This window comes from Rhipicephalus microplus, chromosome 9 (assembly GCF_043290135.1).
Source record: "Rhipicephalus microplus isolate Deutch F79 chromosome 9, USDA_Rmic, whole genome shotgun sequence".
Lineage (NCBI taxonomy): Eukaryota > Metazoa > Arthropoda > Arachnida > Ixodida > Ixodidae > Rhipicephalus > Rhipicephalus microplus.
This window is the reverse complement of record NC_134708.1, coordinates 58483619-58505141: the sequence shown is the minus strand read 5'-3', so window position 1 is coordinate 58505141 and position 21523 is coordinate 58483619. Positions and strand designations below refer to the sequence as shown.

Genomic DNA, 21523 nt, shown 5'->3' with positions numbered 1-21523 from the left:
CTTCCTTGACAGCCTCTTCTGTCCGTCCGTTTTTTATTGCGCTTCAACAAATTTTTTTCATTATGAACGTTATCCAACTAGCCCAACTTGCCATCTTGCGGTCATGACTTGTTTCGTTTGCTGGCAGATTACGCGAACAGCGGACGCACTTTTTTTTTTTCTGTCAGTTGATGGCGCTGCAGGCAGCCGCGACAGAGTGCAGAAAACGCGTTTGCGTGTTCCCTTTAACAAATATTTACAATATAAATAGGCACTATCTATACATAAAATATTATTATATTTCTTCTTGAGTAATAGCCTAAAATTCAATCGCACCTTTTTTTTTTTAGCCTATAGGCTGTTACATCGTGGCAGGGGTAGCACGCAGAAAAGGCTAAGAAAAAGGGGGGGGGGGGGTGAATAATGTGGCGAATTGATAATGGAAGTATACAGTTACATTCTTGCTCAACATTGTGGGCCCGTTAAAGATGACGCCGTTTATGTGCAGTCCCACGCAAACAACACAAACGCCGCCTATCAATCACGATAACAATGTTAATGAGGCACTGCTCGAACGCACAGAGTGGCGATTTGCCAGCGAAGAGGTTAGTTTGTATGGAAGGCGTGCACAGATGAGGGAGGCGGCTGCAGCAGGAGGAAGGATTCGACGGCCTCTATTAAGCGCGCGATGGTCGCGCGAGACTCTCGTACATGCTCGGAATGAACGGGATCTCGCGGAATGCGGTCACCACGTCATGTGCGATTCCGTTACTAGGGATTGCCGCGTTTCGGGGACGCGGTATACGAACGGAACGAAAAAAATAAAACTATCGTTATAACGAAGTATGTCTCGTGGACTTGGTATCGAAAGGCGGCAAACCATCGCGACAACGAAGTCTCCGGGACAGATGCTGGGTTGTTAGTTTCGAGGGCGCAAAATAGCCCCGAATATGAAGACGCGAATTCTCGTTATAACGAAGTCATGAAGGCCACTGTTGGGTCGTCAGTTTCGGGATGCAAGGTAGGCACAAAAAAGGGTGTGTAAGTCCTCGTTGTAACAAAGTCACGAGGACAGCTTCTGTGGACTTGGGTTTCGTGGGCACCAGATGATTATGAACAAGACGCAGTAAACACCCGCTATACCGAAGTTATAAGGACAACTGCTTAATCATGGGTTTCAGGGGTGCAAGGTAACTATGGGCAAGACGCAGTAAAGCCGATTATGAAGAAGCTGTCAGAACAGCTACTGTGCCATGAGTATAAGGGTGAGAATTAATCGGAACGAAACATATTTGTTTAAATGGAAACAACAACAACGACGACGACAACAACAACAACAACAACAATAATAATAATAATAATATTAATAATAAAATGATGAGGTTTTACATCCCAATGCCACGGTATGATCATGAAGGGCACCGTAGTGGATTAAAAATTTTGACCATCTGGTGTTTTTTAAACTGCACTAGCATCGCACAGTATTCACGTGCCTCTACCATTCCGTCTTCATCGAAATGCGACTGCCGGAATCGAACCCGCGACCTTTCGGGCCAGCAGCCTAGCACCCTATTCGCCGCAAGATCGAGTGGATCGACAATGTGCAATGTGCACTTCTTGGTGCAAGCAATGTGCTTCGTTCCTTTACGTTACCATTGCGGTACAAATAGCGTCGCTCTAACAGAAGTATATCAGAATATAAATACTTTAGATAATGGATAACTAATGATCTAAGCTGGAACAAACATGTTGACATTACTACAGGGAACTGTCTACGTAAACTCTTTTTTTTTCTGAATTAATCCTTAAAGTATTCTACGCCGACTGTACGCATGCTAGCATATAAAACATTGATTGATTTGTGGCGTTTAACGTCCCAAAACCACCATTTGATTATGAGAGACGCCGTAGTGGAGGGCTCCGAAAATTTTGACCACCTGGGGTTCTTTAACGTGCACCCAAATATGAGTACACGGGCCTACAACATTTCCGCCTCCATCGGAAATGCAGCCGCCGCAGCCGGGAATCGAACCCGCGACCTGCGGGTCAGCAGCCGAGTACCTTAGCCACTAGACCACCGCGGCGGGGCCATATAAAACACTCATTCGTTCAACGCTAGAATATGATGTAATAATATAGGACACATTAACTAAACGCAACCTCAATCAACTCGAGAAATTTCAAAAGAAAGCTTTACGTTTTATTTATATCTCCTACAGCAGAACATCAGTGTATCAGCTACTGATAAAAAGTGGCCTACAATTCGTTACGGACAGAAACAGCATTTGAGGCCTTAAGTTAGTTTTTTCTTTCAGTTATTAAATGACCCTTTAAATGTTGACACTATGGGCTGCCAACAATACTCTTCCGCTTACATCACTCGTAAGCGACACATCAAAACGATCACTCCTCGAAATTCATGCATTAACTGCTACAGGTATTCATCCTTCCCCAAAACGATTAATAGGTGGAATAACCTTGCAAATGATGCAGCATTACATAACACACTCTTATTATTTGAAAGCAGCCTGACCTAAACCAACACTTGTTAATGTATTTTATTTGCTTTATTGTAATTACTGTGTTAATTTGTAACATGTAATATGCTATCATGTCACTACGCATTTGTTATTCTGTATTGCGTTACTTTAGTAAGCTTATTGATCGCTTCTCGGCCTTTTGGCTAAGATCAAAGATCAAAGTGTAAATCAGTGTTTTTTTTCCGTAGTCTTGCACATTTACATTTGTACTCTTATTGTTTGTTTAAAGACATGTCCCTACTTTTGAATACTTTTCCCGCCCTGAAATGATATTACAACTGAAAGATCGCAGTATTTATAAATAAATAAATAAATAAATAAATAAATAAATAAATAAATAAATGCCTTGCTGTAATACACCACCATTTTCACAGTGATTCTCCCGTTTAGGTGCCCCGCCATGGTGGTCTAGTGGCTAAGGTACTTGGCTGCTGACCCGCAGGTCGCGGGGTCGAATCCTAGCTGCGGTGGCTGCATTTCCGATGGAGGCGGAAATGTAGGCCCGTGTGCTCAGATTTGGGTGCCCCCAGGTGGTCGAAATTTCCGGAGCCCTCCACTACGGCGTCTCTCATAATCATATGGTGGTTTTGGGACATTAAACCCCACATATCAATCATTCCGTTGAGGCGGGAATTGGCTCTTTAGATATTCGCAACTTTCTGCAACTCACTTAACTTTCGATGGCAGTGTAAGAAGTCGCCTTCTATCTTGGCAGATTCGCATCGCAACAATGAGCAAATATCACCACAGCATCGCGTAAGAGTGGGCACACGGTGGGCTCCGAAAAAGGCGATACTCGGCCGCGGGGCAAGCGAGTCCTTGCCGTCACGTCACTTCACCTAACTTCAGCCGCGCCACCAATGTTCGTTCTCGGGGCTAATATGCATGCGAGACAAGGAAAAACGGATGGGCGGCTGCATGGAAAAGCAGTGCAGAAGACAAATCACGTGTGATATTTTGCGTGTATTGACCAATCGAGAGAATGTACTGTATAGACGTCACGAGAACTACTGTCTTTGTCGCAGAAGGGCGCCAGAAGAACAAGAAATATCAGGAGAGAATATGGCGCTCGATTATTTTGTATTTCGAGAGCCTGATGAGTGGCCTTTCAACAAGATCTGGTTGCTTACGAAGCCCTTTGGTTCGTTACCTTTATTTTTTTGTTTTTTCAAAAAAATGCATACGTGCTTGGACTGGCGGGGTGATGTAAGAAGGCACAGGCGACGGCTTACGTGTGCGATAATGCAAGAGTGAATCGTGCTCCGAGGTATCTTTGCTGCTGATCTTCTTGATAAGTGCAAGCTTGCGGTGTAACGGAGGGCAGATATTACGTGACGGGAAGGACTGTACGATGGTCGGGTTGCACCGCCTCGAAGGTTTTGTCATTTTCTGTTCTGTTCTAACTGTCTTGCTTTTTCGTTGATGAAAGCCCCACCTGGCATTAAAAGTGGCGAGAAGGGTTGGCACTGTCTCGAAGTATCTCTCCCATTCCACCACGCTCAAGCTTACGGCCACGCATTAAGATGCGCTTTGGCGGCAGACGCTAGAATATATGGGGCACTTCGTTTCGTAAATAACTTATTCTCTCGACTCGCATAGTTCAGTGCAGTGTGCAAGAGAAGGTGGCCACATTTCCGAAATGGACGGCGTCCATCGCAAGGCTCTGGTATTGTTGAGCCGAACTTCCTCACTCATCCTTCATTCTTTGCCACATCTCGCGCGCAGTCCCATCTGATTATTATTATCGACCATTCGATCAGACTATTGATAAGAGAGGCCACACCGCAGCACAACCGCTACAATACAGAGTGCCTCACGGAATTCCTATCTTAGCAATAACACGTGGATTGAGAAAGAACCGTTTCAATGCAGCAATGTTTTACAGCCGAGTCAACTAAGAACGCCTCATTTTGTTGCGATCAGTCCAATAAAAACAGCGCATCTCGTTAACACGCGAGCCAATGGGATAAAAGACATAAATGTGCGTGTTATCCTTCTTTATTTTTGTTTTCGAGAGACGTGGCAGCATTCCAAGTTCCGCACACTCTGTTGCATGTATTATAGCCTGCAAACGAGCTTTGAAGGTCCTCCAAGAAGAAAACGGCCCATTAGTTTAGACGGCTAAACTATTGTTTCAAAACATTATTTCCATTTGTTTGATAAAAGGAAGTTTTCTATCAGTGAGAGGTAACGAATGTCAAGCGTCTTTTGTTTATCTGCACGAAAATCAGATGATGCCATATATATTAAAGGAATTTGGAGATATCTCGCCCAATTTTAACGCATGAAAAACCCACGCTGATATCGCAAAACCAAAAAAAAACAAAAATTGCTGCGGGTGGACTCTTCCATTAGATTCGCAGGTAATGCTATTCTAGTGCTAATTTATGGGCTACTACATGCCAATTCAGGCTAATATTGTCATGATTTGTGACGTCACTAGGGGATGACGCAATGCTTCAACGATTTCATCACCACCGTTCGAAGGCTCTCTTGGCTTAGATTGATACATGTGAGGTTTCTACGTCCCAAAACTGCGGTGTGATTACGAGGGACGTCATAGAGAAGGGCTGCGAAATACTTTTAGTGATCTGCTGTACTGTAACGTGAACTGAAGATGACACCACAGCGTATACACTGGCCTTCAGCATTTCACTTCCATCGATTATCGACTGCCACGGCTCGGATCGAGCCTGCTACCTTCAGTTCAGTAGACAAACACTGTAATCACTTTTTCACCGAGGAAGACTTGAGTTAGGATGAGAAAGGTATTGTTTCTATTCGCTACGGTGTCCTGTAGATTTTATTCACAGGAGAAAAGCGAGAGAGAGAGAGAGAAATATTTTAATGAAGGGTCGGAGATGTTTGTCTGGCTTTTCGCCTGACATGCTACTCCAGGTGCTGGATGATAACTATGATATATACAGTGATAAACACAAAGCGCATACAGCCACACAAGTAGACAGCATCATTTACAAAGTTTCATTCATGGGAGTAGCTCTTACAAAAAATGATGATGTAATCAACAGCGTGGCCAAAACAAGAAATAAAGTGACATTTAGACTTGTCTTACGTTGGCAATAGTTCTTCAGGATAAAGTCTTCGTCAGAGTGACTGTAAGGACACGTTGACCTTATAAGGCAGGGTGCCTTGCACCAAGGGCTTTTCTCAAGTGCTGCGAAAACCCTAACTCCTTTTTTTTGAAGGGGGGGGGGGGGGCGGGGGGGGGTATCCCGGCTGTGGCGGCTGCATTTCCGATGGAGGCGGAAATGTTGTAGGCCCATGTGCTCAGATTTGGGTGCACGTTAAAGAACCCCAGAAGTTTCCGGAGTCCTCCACAACGGCGTCTCTCATAATCACATGGTGGTTTTGGGACGTTAAACCCCACATATCAATCAACTCTTTTTGGGGTGTGAAGACAATAGAAGGTGAGTATTATACTACGAAGGTCTCTCGCTACACACAGGCACCAAATGTGCGTATGCGTCATGTGGTGGCTCTCAATAAATGCAAAATGCAATGCAAATTTGTTTGTCTATATAAAAAAATTAGTTGCTGATGGGGGTAAAGCGGGAGCGGGTTGCACTAGTGCTGGCCACTCGAGACATACTAAAATGTCCTTCGTGAAACCACTGAGTTCCGCGGAAACCACTATGAGAACCCATGCTTTATAAGGTATCCTGTTTTCTAGCGATTCTTCGTTTTTCTATTGGGTTAGGCTACCTTAGCTGCCAAGTACCTTACACCGGTGTCACACCTACGTGCACCTTTGAATGCGATCAGGGCCATTCGAATCGAGCTTGGCGCATACGTCGGTCAAATCACGATCACGTATACGAATCGCGATCATCTGGATCTCGATCGGGCCCCATCATGATGTATGTGACCGTGAAGCAGCTCGTGGTTCGGATATAGCATGATTGCGGAGTGGCGCTGATCGCGATCAAAACTGCCCGTGTGACAGCGGTGCTACTCACCGGTACTAATCAACTCTAACACAGTCCATATACAGACACAATAAGCCGTATGTTGGAAAATACGTCCCCCATGTGCCGAAGCACTAAAGTTGTGTGCGAGTGAAACAACTTTGTTGAACATCCTTGAAAATGGCGCATTCCGCCTAATGCAGCCGAGAGCCCCCTGCATTTCGGTATAGCTTGTTGGATCACTCGACGGTGGTCTAGGATGACTGAACTACAGTAAGATCCTCCACTACGCCCTTACATCATATAAGAGGACTGAAATTTCATTCTTAACTACTTGACAATCCCGAAGCGTTTGCCCTAACGTTGCTCCTCTATCACCACATAATTTACCTTTAGCAAAGATTCAATTTAAGCTATAGTTATTACGGCAATGTTATGTGGTTGCGCCGAGCCAAATGCAAGAACGACTGACGGAAAATAGGACAGGACAAAATATAGTTGCTCACGTCTCGTACTGTCCTATTTTTCCGTCTGCTTTTTTCTGCATTCCTCAGTGCAATCACATTAGTATATAAGATTTACACTCGCCCTGAAGATATAACACCAGAATAACTAACATTTCGTGTAATTGGATGTTTTTAAACATAACAAAAAACAATTGTTCGGGTTTAACGTCCCACATCTGTTTCTCACGTGATTATGAGAAACGTCGTAGTGCAAGGCTGCAGAAATTTCGACCACCTGGGTTTTTTTCAAGGTGCTTCTTAAACTAAGCACGCGGGCCTCAAGCATTTTCGCCTCCATCGAAAATGCGGCCGCCGCGCCGGGATTAGATCCCGCTGATCCCAGGATCCTGGGGTCTGGGTCGCGCCGGGGTTAGATCCCGCTACCTGCGAGATCTATTCCCGGCGCGGCGAGTGCCTTAGCCACTGTAGACTACCGTGATGGGTGCTCTTAAACATTTTAAGTGGATTCAGCGTGGTACAGAGAGAGGACATAAGTGAGTGAGGAAAACCAAAACCAGCGCTGGCCTCGCAGATGACTTTATCAGCACAGAAACGCATATTTTAAGGCAGAGTCTGTAGCCACGTGAACACGCGCGTGTGCTCATCAGTGATCGACGTGTGTCCACGCGGTCATAAGCTATGCTTTAAGACGTGCGATTCAGTGCCAATAAAGTTAGTTGTAAGACGAGTGCTGGAGTTGGCGTCCCTTCTTCATTCCTGTCCATGTTGTATCGCACTGAACCCACACAAAATGTCTAAGGTGTTACGACCGTCATCATTATTGAAGTTTTTCGGCCTTTGTGAACGGGACGAAAATATTTCGACGCATTCCAAGCAAGGGTGTGCCGTCAAGACGGGTTGATTTCCTCTCGGCGAAACCTGAACGAGGGGTTCGGGACTGGTTCGCGCAAAGAAAACGCACGAGCCAAGAGAGGCCATTGTGAGCTTGACTCAAGAAAGGCCATTGTGTTTGCTGCGAGCAAGGCTTTCGAGGCAGACAAAGAGGCAGCTGGGCCATTTTCAAAATCACCGAGGATCTGGAAATCTCGGAACGAGCATGGTATTTGCAGTTCAGGCTGCAAGCTAAAGCCAAATTGGCTGTGACTGCATCTTGCGAGGACAAGCGGAGCCCCAGGATATGTGCAGCTAATGTTGAATTCCAATGGCGGAGTCGGTGCAGCCGACCGACTTCGCGAGCGAGCACTCGACTCTAGCGTAGAGCAAATCCTCCAAATCCGTCATCGGAACACAACCCGCCCTGCTGGAGCAAGGCGGAAGCTGCCGCGTTACCCAGGATACCTTGCGCGTGGTCTTTGCCGCTGTCTGTTTCCCACGCGGTTTACCAGCATCGCCGCATCGTTCGTTTGCTTGTTCAGCGCTATTCACCTGTGTGGAATGGATATCACGCCAAGCGTGCAACAGTTATTGTCCACGATGTCTGCTGTCGCTATCGAGTAGCAGAAGCATTGCCGCACGCTTTGCCGAGGTAGCCGAGCAGTCCATGTCGTCCGCCATTATCAACACAACTCGCGCCGCGCCAGCCGCGCCCCCAAGCAGGCAAACGTGTTAAAGGAAATGCGCCACGCTGAGTTCCGGTCCACTCCACCGATTTCGGCGGAGCAGTTTTTCCTGCTCCACGGAGGGACTCCCGCTTTGAATCCCCTCCGGCTTTCTCATTGGAACTTTTGACTCTCGCTCTCACTCTGTCATTGGAACACACTTGCCCTGAAAGGAGCAGAAAAACTTGCTCTGACTCCGCCATTGGAATTCAACATAAGTCACAGCTTCTAGCAAAAGACCAGGAATGGAATGTGGGGGTGAAGAAAATGATAATGCACTATCTGCTGCAGCCCTTGCGGGAGCCCGCCTCGGCGACGAGGGATTAGTTGACTAATCCTCGCCCCCCCCCCTTTCTCCATAGGATCGGCTGAATGGGATGGCATATTTTGAAGATATGCTGGCCCACCACTACATTGTCCTACCCAAACAGTCAGGCAAGTTTGACACGTGTACTGGCAGCCGGTTTTTCAAACCTCACCCAGCTGCCAGAAGAGTATTGGAAACCAAGGTCTGCTAAGATCATCGGACGTGCACGAAACTTGGTGACGTGTGCAAAAACGTCGGTGCAGTGCGCTTGGGACCATATTTGGGCATTGTGTAGACTGTGCCCTCTCCGCATGCATTGTGTGGTGTCTTTCCTCTCCTTTGTGGGTGGAGCACCTAGACCATGGAGCGCCCTATTAGCGGAAGCCACGGACGATGTTGGCAACGAGGCGCTATATAAATTGTTGTCGTTTTTACGAGCGCCTCATCTGACTTGTTCGACAATGGGTCCTGGGACGGGGGCCCGCTGCCAAACTGAGACTCTCAGGACGCGGAGTAGCAACAAAGGGTATAAATTCGGAAAACATGTGATTATAGGGTTCGCATAAGCTCTTGTTCGAAGGTGTCCATATAGGACTTACTTAATTTGAGGTTAGGAGGTCAAAATAGACTCCTGGACTTTCCATATTATTGGGCAATGTCGCTTAGCGAGCGTAGTTAAGCTCTGTCTTTTCCTATTCTCTCTTTCTCGACAAGGAGGCGTGCTTTTCTTAAGACACGCTACTCTTGTCCATTATTTCTTACTAACGCCTGGAGAGCACGCACGTCGTGGAAGACCTAGGTCAATAACTTGAAACCTACTTTCTGACGAGATATGTGGGAAAAAAGGGACAGAAGCTTGCTCTAAGTCGTGCAAACTGTTTCAAACGTCCAGTCCAGCTTCCAACAGTGGAACTGGACGATTACAAAGACTAGTCTAGTAGCTTCTAGGTTTCTAGGACTTAGCCAGGTGATGCTCGTTCCAGGTTGCTTCTGTGTTTTGTTTCTAGGATTTAGAACTGTGATGCTAGGTGATTGGCACGTTAATTCTCATCGCAAAGATGCCCGAGTCAAACGGCAGACAGTCACATATCAGACACGGTTGTCCTAACTTCAGAGACAGAAATTCGCACTGAACCCAAGATTTCGCACTTCTCGTAGATCTACGGTAAAGTCGTCATTGGCGTATGCTTTCCAACATTTCGAGGATTTCTTGCAGCCGCCGTTCCAACTCCGATTGGACTTTTGACACGCCGACTGCACACGCATTCACTTCACAATCACTTATTTTTCGCCCAAATTTTATTACTTGGATTTTTTTGCGTCATTTGCGTTAACGCTGACGTCGCCGACAAGGTCTCTCGACGTACCTTCAGGTCTAGTCAAATATCGTAAACTTTTTGACTGGTTGAACCAGGAGCCCCGCCATCTGCTTTCAACTCTTATCCCCCCCCCCCCTTCCCCTGCAATAAACGTTTTTCCATTTTGGCTGGTGAAAGGTGTAAGGTCTTTTCACCTTGAAGCGTTGTGCATCTATGATATCCGCATCTAAACACTCCGACAGCTCCCCGGTAGACAATGGATATGGTCGTGAAATATGTCGTGCGATTGCTCAACGATATGCTGGGACACCGTGCGTAGCACTCCTACTACATATTTATAAACAACTACGTCAGAACTATTGGTGCGGCTTGTTCGCCACGCGGAAGACCAGCGCGTCCCCTCCGCCACGCGTTCATCGGTCTAGCGCGGTGCCTTAATAAACGACTTCTTGAAACCTGCCGGCAAGGAGCAGCTTATCCCTCACGAATCGTTTAAAAAAGAATTCGCTTCCGGGACAACACAAAGCATCCGCTCCCCGAGATCGGAATCATCCGTCTTTTTTTTTTTTTCGTTTTTAACTTGACTCGGAATCAACAAGGCCGCAAGATCCGCAAACGCGTCGTCTTGCGCGCGTGGCCCAGATTCGACGAGAACACCCTTAAGCAATGTGGTCTGATCGCGCACCCACGCAAAGCTCCTGCGGCCGCGACATACCGTATGTACAAGCGTAATGGCTACACCTATGCGATAGCCGTGCCAAGAACCAGAAAGACCAGAGCATCTGCGTTCTAAACGGTTGCCTCCGTGGTGCTGTCGTCCAGTAAACAACGTCGACGGAACGGCTGAAGAGCATGTCCCATGTGGATGGGTGCCGCTGGATTTTCTTGGCGTAGGGTGGGGCTTTCTGCAAGATCATGGAGGAAAAATCCCAAGCCTGAAGAGAGAGGGCAGCCGGGTAGCCTTCTTTGTTTCTATACGGTTTTCTTTTTCGCCCCCCTCTCCGGCTTCATCTCTTTCCCAGATTATCTGTTTTTTTCTGGTTATTTCTATTTATTTCTCTCATCATTTAGGCTGTCGAAAAACCAGAGGAAGAAGACTTTCCTTCGGCTCAAGCACGCGCCTGCGTTACGCCGAGAGACGACAGCATACGACGATGACAGCATACGATAGCCCCGCCCACTAAAGTGCTCCCCGCTCACAAGCTCTAAGTTTGAATCTCGAACCATTTACATGAAACGGAGTATGACCTTGTCTGCAACAAAGACGAACTCGAGAATCCCGCCCGTAAATAGGAAGAGGAGGATCATAGCGAAGAATGACATTATCGCAACTGCGTGAAAGTGGCTTTTGCCTGTAGAAGCGAGTACTTCAGTTTGATGGAGGGAAATAGCGCTAACAACATGTTGAAATACAGGGTAGCAAACCAGTTCGTCTAGGTTAACCTCTCTGTCTCTTCCTTTTAATTATTTCTCTCTCTCTCAAAATAAGGATAGGGAAAAAAAGATTACACTTTTTCTGTGTCGTGCGCCGCGGTGGTGTAGCGGTTAGGATGCTTGGCTGTTGACCCGAAAGTCATGGTTTCGATCCCTGCCGCGGCAGTCGCTTTATACGATGGAGACAAAATGGCGGAGGCTCGTGCCCTGTGCGATGTGTGTGCATTTCGAAAAAAAAAAGAAAACACTGCAAGGTCAAAATTTCCGGAACCCTCCGATTACGGTGTTTCCCCATACTCATATCGTGATTTTGGGACGCAAATCTCCACATATTAATTTATTTTCTCCGTCTGATAGCCACACCCGCGATACGCGATCCAAATCTAGGCAAAAAACAAAAAGAAAGAACTGCTGCTAATACACGAGTACATGCGGTATCCTGACGCACTAAGTACGTGCGTATGCCCTCATCGTGACGTCACGGTGTTGGAGAGACGAGCGAGTCGAAGAAAGCACGGCAAGGGGCTTCTTGATAGAGATTGAGCAATGACAGAAAGAAAGAGGGAAAGAAAGAAAAGCAAAGGAGTAAGCGACTCGTTCACGTGAGGCCGTTGACGACATTCGTCGGTGCCAAGGACGACTCTGCTCCTCGCGGCCACCGCACACTCGACGCGTGCGCGCCTCGCGAACGCACACGCGCAAACACATGTTTCTTCGCGAAGATGGCAAATACCACGCCAGCCAGTTGCGGGCCGAGCGCCATGGCACGCCGATTCCGGTTCCAACAGGAATCGGCCGATGCACCGCCGGGTGCCGTAATGGCCCGAGAGTGCTGGACGCTGCCGTGACGTACTGGTTATGTATGTATTATTGCGATAGCAAATATATGGACACTCTCGGCTGAATTTCATCGCCGTCGTTGGCGCAAGAAAGAGAAATTATCCAGAAAAAGACTCCGGTACGCGGTATCGAATACGGGACCTCCGAATGTGAGGCGTTAACCACTGAACCACGGAGCAGCACCTCCTTAAACGTTCAAACGGCAAGCTATTTATGTCTACTACTTACCGCTGGTGACGAGTATCTCGGGGAGGGGACTATTGTGTTTTCAGCATTACCAGCAAGATGGCGCAATGAGCGCGCGTCGCCACATCGTCACGATGCGGCGGTGCACCCTCTCACCTTCCACGTGTACTTTGCACCGCGGAGAGGAGGAGGTGGACGCTCATCCGCGCGCTCTTATCTCACTGTGGGGAGGATCGTACATCTTGGCTGGCCTTGGGCTTTCATTGGAACAATTTTGTTGTATTTACCACGCGCACAAAAGCCACTGCAATCGTTGCACAGCCTCCGTTTGCGAAAAAGGCGCGCTTTTCCGACACAGCGAAGTAACAACTGACACGCTTATTCGCGTTGATCTGTACCTAAAGCCCTGCGAGTACGTTTCGTGCGTCGTTTGTGCGTGAGAAACGCGGGGCACCTTTCGATCGGCTTGCCATTTGGTGCGCGACCTTCCAATTTGTTGCTATCGCGTTCATTGCTTTGCCTTTGTGGCAAAGTTGTGACTTTTGTTTGCGTGCTTATTTTTTGGTTTGGTGATACTGCCGATCTCACAAGGAGACTATTACAGGGAGGGAATACGTATATAACGGAAAAGAAGCACCGCCTTATTATTTGTAGCATGCGAAACAACAAGCCAACAACGACATTAGCAGCACAATACGCATGACAAAATAACAACAGTAAAAAAACCAACGAATCGCAACAACTGTAATGGCATGGTGCATATGATGCACTCTGAATACTGAAATAACAACATCAGGATAAGAGTCACAAAGAACAAAAAAAAACCCAGAAAAAGAACAAAAATGCTTACAGAAACCGATGTAAATTTGCCTCTACCTTATATATGAACCCGTTTAAAGATTAGGCGTTAGTAACAGAAGAAATAGGTTGGTTCTATTTACTTATGAATTGCGAGGAATATGTTTATTAGGCGAATGTGTATGAACGAAAATTTTATTATTAAAAAGCGGAATATTCTTAAACGGGAGCGTGCTTGTTAAGTGACTAATTCTACAAGTTACGCAGTTTTAGGCGGTGATGGAGTATAGTTCGTGAGCAAACCCGGCGCCGCCGAGTGGAGAGAAACTCGGTTGTACTATCGGCGTCAAATGGAACCGAGGAGCGGCAAGAATTCGCAGTGCATATAGCGGGTGCTGTCTATGGGCAGCCGCGCATGCGCACTGTCGCTGAACTGGCAGCTTATTTCTTTCCCACCTCCTTTCCCCTTCTAATGTAAAGAACTGAAGACCTCCTCTCGTTATAACCTCCCTTTCTTTCCTTATTTTTCAAGGCGATAGTCTTTCTTGGTATACTTGCGTTTAGAAAAAAGTTGTTAACGATTTGGAGTACTCGGTACTCTACTATTGGAGAGCTTAAAGCCATCCCTTGGGCGTCACACCTGATGAGGCCGCATCGACAAAATTTACGCTCGGGCCGGGCCCAGGCTGGTGGTGACAAGCAGTCGCTGTAAAAACTTTCGACGGAAGTCATGGCACATAAACGCAGAAACTTTCGTTTGTCTTGCAGCTGTCTGTCACACTGTTCAGCCACCCGGCTGAAGTGCACGCACTTGCTGAACGCCCAGCCATCTTAAACTGGCGGCTGTGATCATACTTGGGAACATGGTTGATCAAAAAGCAGATATTACGCATATTCGAGGTGCAGCGCCAATACTTAAGTATTAGAAGGTGTGCTTCTTCACTAGAAAATACGTATATACATAACTTTAAAACCCCTAGTGTTTCTTAGGCTGCGCATAGAATGATAAACTGTGCACGAAAGATCCCCCTGCCGAAAGTACGGTGCTGCCAGCTGGCAATAGTCCTGGATGAAGGAAGGAGGAAGGACAGGGAGGTTAGCCAGACAGTGGTCCTGGGTTCTGCACAAGCTCCAGCAGAAGACTATTGTCTTTAGACGACATTTGCAGCGAAGCGCGCTGATACGTGGTCATTTTCTTGTTTCTTTCTCTACGGTCTTATCAACTTTTACTGTATGCTAAAAAGAGCCACCAAGACTTGGACAGGAAAACGATCAATTTGGCTAAAACGTGCCCATCACTCTCGCGCGCCGGGTAAATCGATTTCGGCGCTTGACCAACCCGATGGCAGATGTGTTGCAATAGTATTGAAAGTTTTGCTAGTTCGTAAGGCAGCATGTTTTGGGTACAGCTTCAGAACGAAGATGAATGAGCCGATGAGGCATCGATGTATCTTACGGACAAAGAGTTCGCCCGTCTCCTCAACACGTGTGCCGTTGAGAATACGCGTTAACTTTTTAGGGGACAAGCACCTTATAGCGGCACCCGTTCGTCCCTCGTAGCCATTGTAGTATGTAACAAGTACAACATTTTGACCTCCAAGGTGGTGCCGGGGAGAGATTTCTTCTGTGCGTTGTTGAGCAATAAAAAATAGTGCTTAATGTACATGCCATTGACTGCTAATGGGGAATGACAGACAGGAGCATTCGGCTTTTAGTTAACGCGCACGCTGCGATCCCCATTAGCAGCCATTGGCATGTACATTGAGCACTATCTGAAAAGAAAGGGTTGCTACATTATTCTCGCTGGGTGTAACCTCCTTAGTTTTACAAAGGTTTAGCGAGAGTTGAGTCACAGTGCCATGAATACAGTGAACTAGTATATATGATGAATGGCTAGTATATATCATGAACTAGTATATACCATGAATTAATGGTACCATGGATGGCGGTGCTTCTATATGGGAAATATATGATGAAAAGATGCGAGATGGTGGTTCTTGGAGTGTTTAATAGATGGACGAACGGACACACAGACAGATGCATGGATGGACGCTTGAACGGACGCAGGGGCGGATGCATGGACGAACGCAGGGACGGACGCACGAACAGTCGTACGCACGGATGGGTGGATGGACGCATGGACGGTCACACAGACGGACGCATGGACGGACGGAAGCAAGAACGAATGGACGGGCGAATGCTTCGCCCCACTCTCCATTATTCACTCCGTGGATATGCTGCCAGTTTTTTTATTCAATTTTAACACTGCGGCAGAATGCATATACGTTTATGTTTCGTTCTTTCAATTACTTTTTCGCTCACGTGTCCTCCAAATAAATCTTTTCGTTAACGAGTCAGTGCTCGTCTGGCTTCCTAATGCACTCTTCGTCTTCGTCGGTAACGCGCTGTATGTAGACACGCAGGCAGATATGTTTTGCAGCATCTATGCGTGAAAAAAAAAAAAAATATGCGGGAGGAGATGTACACGTCATCTGCCCAGAAAACGATTTTTGAGCCTAACCCGTCACTTTTTTTCAGTAAAAGATACATAGGTATACAGTGCAACGGCGCATGTCACAAGACAGATTTATATCACTTGAAATAATATCCATTGACGGCTTTAACGTCCGAGGACCATGATTGTGTTTTGAAGGGCTCCGTAGGGGAGGGCTCCAGAAATTTCCACCTCCTGTGGTTCTTGAACGCGCACATATATCTGAACACATGCGGGCTTCTAGCATTTTCACCTCAATCAAGAACGCTGTGATTCGATTGTGTGACATGGGGGGTCGGCAGTCAAGCACCTCAACTATACCAAACCTCCGCGGTCGGTGGATATTTCACTGGAGAAGCCTGACGACGAAATGGCGTGTCGATATACAATAAGAAACGAAATACCGGATGCATGACTATGCCGCTAAGCTTAAAGCAAACGCTTCGCGAACCACTTGACTGAAAATAAAAAGAAGTAGTTCAAAGCCTGAGGTGTTTAACGTCCTAAAAGCACCATATGATCGTGAGAGACGCCGTAGTGGAGGGCTCCGGAAATTTAGGCCACCTATATGAGCACACGGGCCTATACAGTCGTCGTACGAACCAATCGATCTGAAGCAAGTCAGCGAAACAGTGTTAAACTTGGCTACAGGTAAAAAAAAAAGACCGCATTTTCAGATCGTACTAAGTTTACCAGGAGTATTTAATGTAAGGTGCCGCTACTCCTGGATCAGTAAAAAATGAACAGAAGGTTTTCCGGAAGTATACGACCAAGCTTTTCAACCAGCGTTATACTCTCAATACCATATATAATAGTGCATGAGCATTCGTTTACTTCTTTGATCTCTCTTGAACCTGATATAGCTGTGCGTAGCACGCGCGACGTCACCACAGCATAATGATCGGTTGAAGAGAGGGTCGAGTATAAAACAGGCTCGTAGGGTGCCGGTACGAAGGTCGCAATATACTGATTATACGGTTTCATTTTTAATCGAGCAAAACAGTCATGACCTATAGTATTTTGGGACTGCTTTCGAGTCAACTTACCATTCTTAACAATAGTTCATTGTGGACTAGTCAGTTCATATTGAAATCTAGGCTATCTGCCTTCTTTCTGCTTGCGCAGCAAGTGTAGACTTTCGTAGTCACGTACGATACGTTGGACGTACGCGGGGAATACAAATATGCTTCAAGATAAGCGGAAGACTGCCCACGCCCCGAACAGGCGTCAGTGAGCTAAGAATAGCAAACAGCTAAGCCAGTTTACACGTAGTCCTGTTACAGCAGAGATACGAGAGTATACGCTCGAAAGTCACCGACTAACCATTACTGTGCGTCTCATTGTCACTTGTTAGTCTACATTAGTGGTGTCTCTACTACTTTCCCGTATACCCACGTTTGGAAGCCCTTTATTTTGAAACGAACCAGTGAGCTATGACACACTCACGCACGACTCGCAGGGGGCGATGACTCACTCACCGCTTGATGGCCACCTTCTCGCCCGTGTCCAGCCGCTGTCCGAGCACCACGGATCCGTAGGTGCCGTCTCCGAGCGGACCCAGAGTCATGTAGCGATTCATGGCCGCTACATCTCGGCTACTGCGGCTGCTGTAGGAAGACCTCATGCACACTCGCACATTGGCCGCGGCAGCCACTGCTGAAGATGCGGTGGTCGGGGCTGCGGAGAACAGAGCGAGGCATTCTGTGTTGACGAGAACGCGTTGCCACGGCAACGCGATCGGCTCGCGGTCAGGCGGTCAGGGTGCCGCCACCGTTGGGTGCATGCTCGGCTGCGTCGCGAAGGATCGCGATCTCTAGCGTGTGTTCGTGCGGGATTCGCGGCACGTGTGACAACTCGCACTGCACTGCACGGGCTAGTTGACCGGCTGTCGGAGCGGTTTGTTTGGCAGCCGCCCACCGCATGGATCTGTGAAGAAGAGGTAAATTGTTGACCAACAAAAGACAGCGGTCCGTTTGTACGAATCCGTGCAGCGGCAGACCGTGAAGGTAATAGCGCAATAAAAAATAAAGACACGCTACGTAAAGGGTGGCACAGTGTTACGCGAAGTGCAAGCGAGATGAGGCTTATGCTTGCGGAAGTGGGTCGCTGTCGTGTGCCTAGAGTGACCTTCGAACTCTTTATTAAGCCTCGGTTTCGCTTTGTACTGTTCGTACGTGCGATGTTATAGCGGTTGGATTTCCTTTGCCGGCACTTCCCGCAGGATCGCGAAGTCTGCGTGTTTTCCTCATTGTATTTGTTTAGAATTATTTGAATCTTCATCTGGTTGAATTGTATACAAAGCGCGTTGAAGGAGTCACGTGATTCTGCTTCCGCTCTAATCATGTCCCGTTGAAGCTTGAGCAGTCAAAGTAAAGTAAAATTTTCATGTGTAGGTTAAGCTTTACGTGTTATATTTTGTGAATGTGCGTAAGAAATTTGTATTCGTTCCATTCTCGTGGATGATACATATTTTCTTCGTTTCCCTCGAACAAAATTCGACGTGTGCAAGCAATGGTTAATAACTTTTACTGTGATTTCATGAACAATTAGACTGCTGGTTACCTATACAGAGCGCGTCGAGAGAAGTGAATACCAGGCGTTCTTTGGGTTTTCCACGATGATAATTGTTTCACCGCATTCCCAATGCATGCAGGCATTCGCAGGTTTTATGGTTGGGCGCACAAAGCGATATCACCCTTGTTGATCAGATTTTCGCTTCCCGGCAACAGCTGAGAAAATACACAATGTTTTATTGAATTCTGCAGACTATTTCAGCGGACCATTCAGCAGACGATATAACATGGATTACTTATACAAAACAAACAGACAGATAGAGAGAGCGATAACACATAAACGACTTATAGGCCAGCCAGAGTAGCAGTAACCAGCTGATTTGCAATACCTTGCTTCAGAGAAGGACAGACTGAAATAAGTGAACGTATACGTATGAAAGCTACTTGTTCACAGATCTATGACCGGATTGCTTGACAAAAAAGTAACCTCCATTCATCTTCTCAGATTCCATGACGGCCTTTTAGTCGGTTGACGCGAATCAAACTCCCGTGGCCACTCACGGCATTCTTGCGAATAATAAAATTTACGCTCAAGAGTTGACGTGGCTTCCTGTACACATGGGCACCACCGTCGACGGCTTCGCTAACTCTAATCAGTTAGCCCACGCCTGAGTGCAAGACTTCTCCCCCCCATCTCTGTTATCACGGCCACCCCCGTTATCGAACGGGGTCGGAGTTGTAGACATCGCTTACGGGGGCTCATTGAGCACCTTTCATAAGATCACTTCTCATAATCATTCGGACTGGAGATCACCGCTACCAGTGCCACACAGGAATCTAAAAAGAAGAGAAGAAATCGCCCTATGATTAGTCCAAATGATGAAGTTTCTATCACAGGCCCAAGTGGCTTTGTCTACTGACGATTTCCCCAACTGCTTTTAAAGCAGCCGAATGGCTACATTGCGGCACCTCATGTGGAGGTGCCCCCGCTTACGTGACAAAACAAGGCAGGAAATATTTGAGGCAGGCCTCACCACCAATGCATCCATAACACTGCCTCAGTCGATCAACTCAGGGTCGTGTAGAGGGCCTGCGAAGCGGTCTGGAGCCTCTGGCCATAGAGTTTCCTAAAATTAACTAGAGGGGACTCTCGCGCTGCGATCGTTCAGCGAGCATGGGAATGATGGGTAGTACACACATTTGCCTAGTCTTCGTACTTGGGGGTGGCGAATCGTACTTGCGGCTTCGTTTATTGCTTTGTTTCGGTTTTGTTTTGAAAGAAAGCTTCAACCTTTTTGAACTTCATGACCGGATTTGGAAAGGTAAGTCTAAAAGAATAAGGTGGTGAAGCGCAACCGCTGAACATTTGCTGACTTTTGTTTCGTAAGAAGACAGTTCCAAGCCCCACGAACACACACGGATCCAAAAGCAGTCCAGAAGTACGAAGATTAGACAAATGTGTGTAGTACCCATCATTCCCATGCTCGCTGAAGCGCCACGCATTGCAGCTCCCATAGACACTAGCGTCAGAGTTCCCTCTAGATTATATTGGGAAACTCTATGCCTTTGGCTTCCGCCCTCGTCTCAGGCAAGGCCCTCGGTAGAGTCCTAGGAGCTCCTTCCCAGGATTCTGGTCAAAATTCGTTTGGCTGACTAAGTTCTTAATACAGTTCCAACTTCTTTCTAACGAAAAAGTAGCAGCAGCGAAATAAACACAAGTGTTTTATATGTGAAGCATCTTATGAAGGAGCTTGATCCGACGGCGTCCGTGCTCCACTGCGCATGCGCCTACTCTCTCTCCCACTCTCCTCCTTTACGCGGGCACTCGGTTGCCTTCTTTCCTCTCTTCCGCCCACGCTGCAGCCTGTAAACTCGCTCCCTTCTCACCCTTCCCAATTTCCCTTAAGCGAGTGCGCTCCGTCAGCTCCTGTTGGCGGAACGCCTAGTGAAGGTAAACAGAAACTTGGTGTGCACCCACAATGCTGCTTCGTATCCCCTCATGATTCCCTTTAGGAGGAGATAATGTAAGTTTTTTTTTAGTTACTGAAGTATAATGAGAGAACGAGTAAATGTGTGCTTTCTCCGTGCGATCTGCGCAGCTATTTGTATACTGTTACCAGAACACTCGCTCGCGATGAATCATCTATTTGCATCCGCAAGTTTCACAAGAGGAGCTTCCAGTCAATTGAAAGATTTAACTCTGGGGTTACTCGCGTGTCTAAGCCACAATAACGTGACGGTGCGAGAGAATGAGTGATTCCAGAATAACGCTGAACATCCGGCACTCTTAAAAGAGCACCCGAATCGGAGCACACGGGTGTTTATGCATTTCATCCTAATCGAAAGTGACTGGAGATCAAGCTCACGTGCTGAATATTGGCAGCGCGGCATCTTCAGCGCCAAGATACACGTAAGGGTTCTGATCATTTCAATGATAAATGAACGACTACAAATGAATACTGCTCGAAGTCACAAACAACACGTAAGATACTACGTTAAAGTGAGAAGCTCGGTATCGAGCTTGCTTTAACCAAACGAAAATGTTAACACGACGCTGTAAATATATGTACTTCTTTATGATAGGAACGTCTATAAAGTCGAGGACGAGTTATGTAAAGTACGTCTTATCAACTACTCATCATACGCTGTGCGTGTAAACGCATAAACGGAACACAAGTTATCCACTCGCAGCGTTGGTGCGTTGACGTTATCCAGCCCTCCACTGCATCAATACTTGGAAAGCACGTCGTAATGTTTATAAAATACAATGAATCATTAGTTATACTTTGGTTCCGCTCCAGAGAAAAGACGACGTCCACTCTTAACGCACGCAAGAGCAGGCAGACCTTTCCCGGATGGGCCCGCCACCCAGACGACCTTGGATGAGTCGTTAAATGGTTATGCGGGGCACCCTTTCCTCCCCTCCACGTTGTCACTGAGTCACATATATATTTCGCTGTGTGAAGTATGTAGGCGAATTGACAGTTCCCGTTTCGTTCGAACCCTGTCTGCCGTCTTTAGTTTGCAAGAATATCCCCGCCGAGGCACGGGCGATCATTTCTAAGTGTATACGGTCATACGGACGCCTGCACCGTACGCGCTCAGCCACACAGCGGACGCGA

At 47.0% G+C, this 21523-nt stretch overlaps 1 protein-coding gene across 1 annotated transcript in view; it reads right to left on the bottom strand.

Annotated features, from left to right (window-relative positions):
• Positions 1 to 17565, bottom strand: part of LOC119164809 (serine/threonine-protein kinase ICK) — a 56262-nt gene extending 38697 nt beyond the window's left edge. Inside the window, exon 1 of the mRNA XM_075873712.1 lies at positions 17367 to 17565. Within this exon, the coding sequence (XP_075729827.1) occupies positions 17367 to 17512 (146 nt within the window). The 5' untranslated portion in view covers positions 17513 to 17565. The remainder of the gene's footprint in view (positions 1 to 17366) is intronic.
• Positions 17566 to 21523: the final 3958 nt, after the last annotated feature.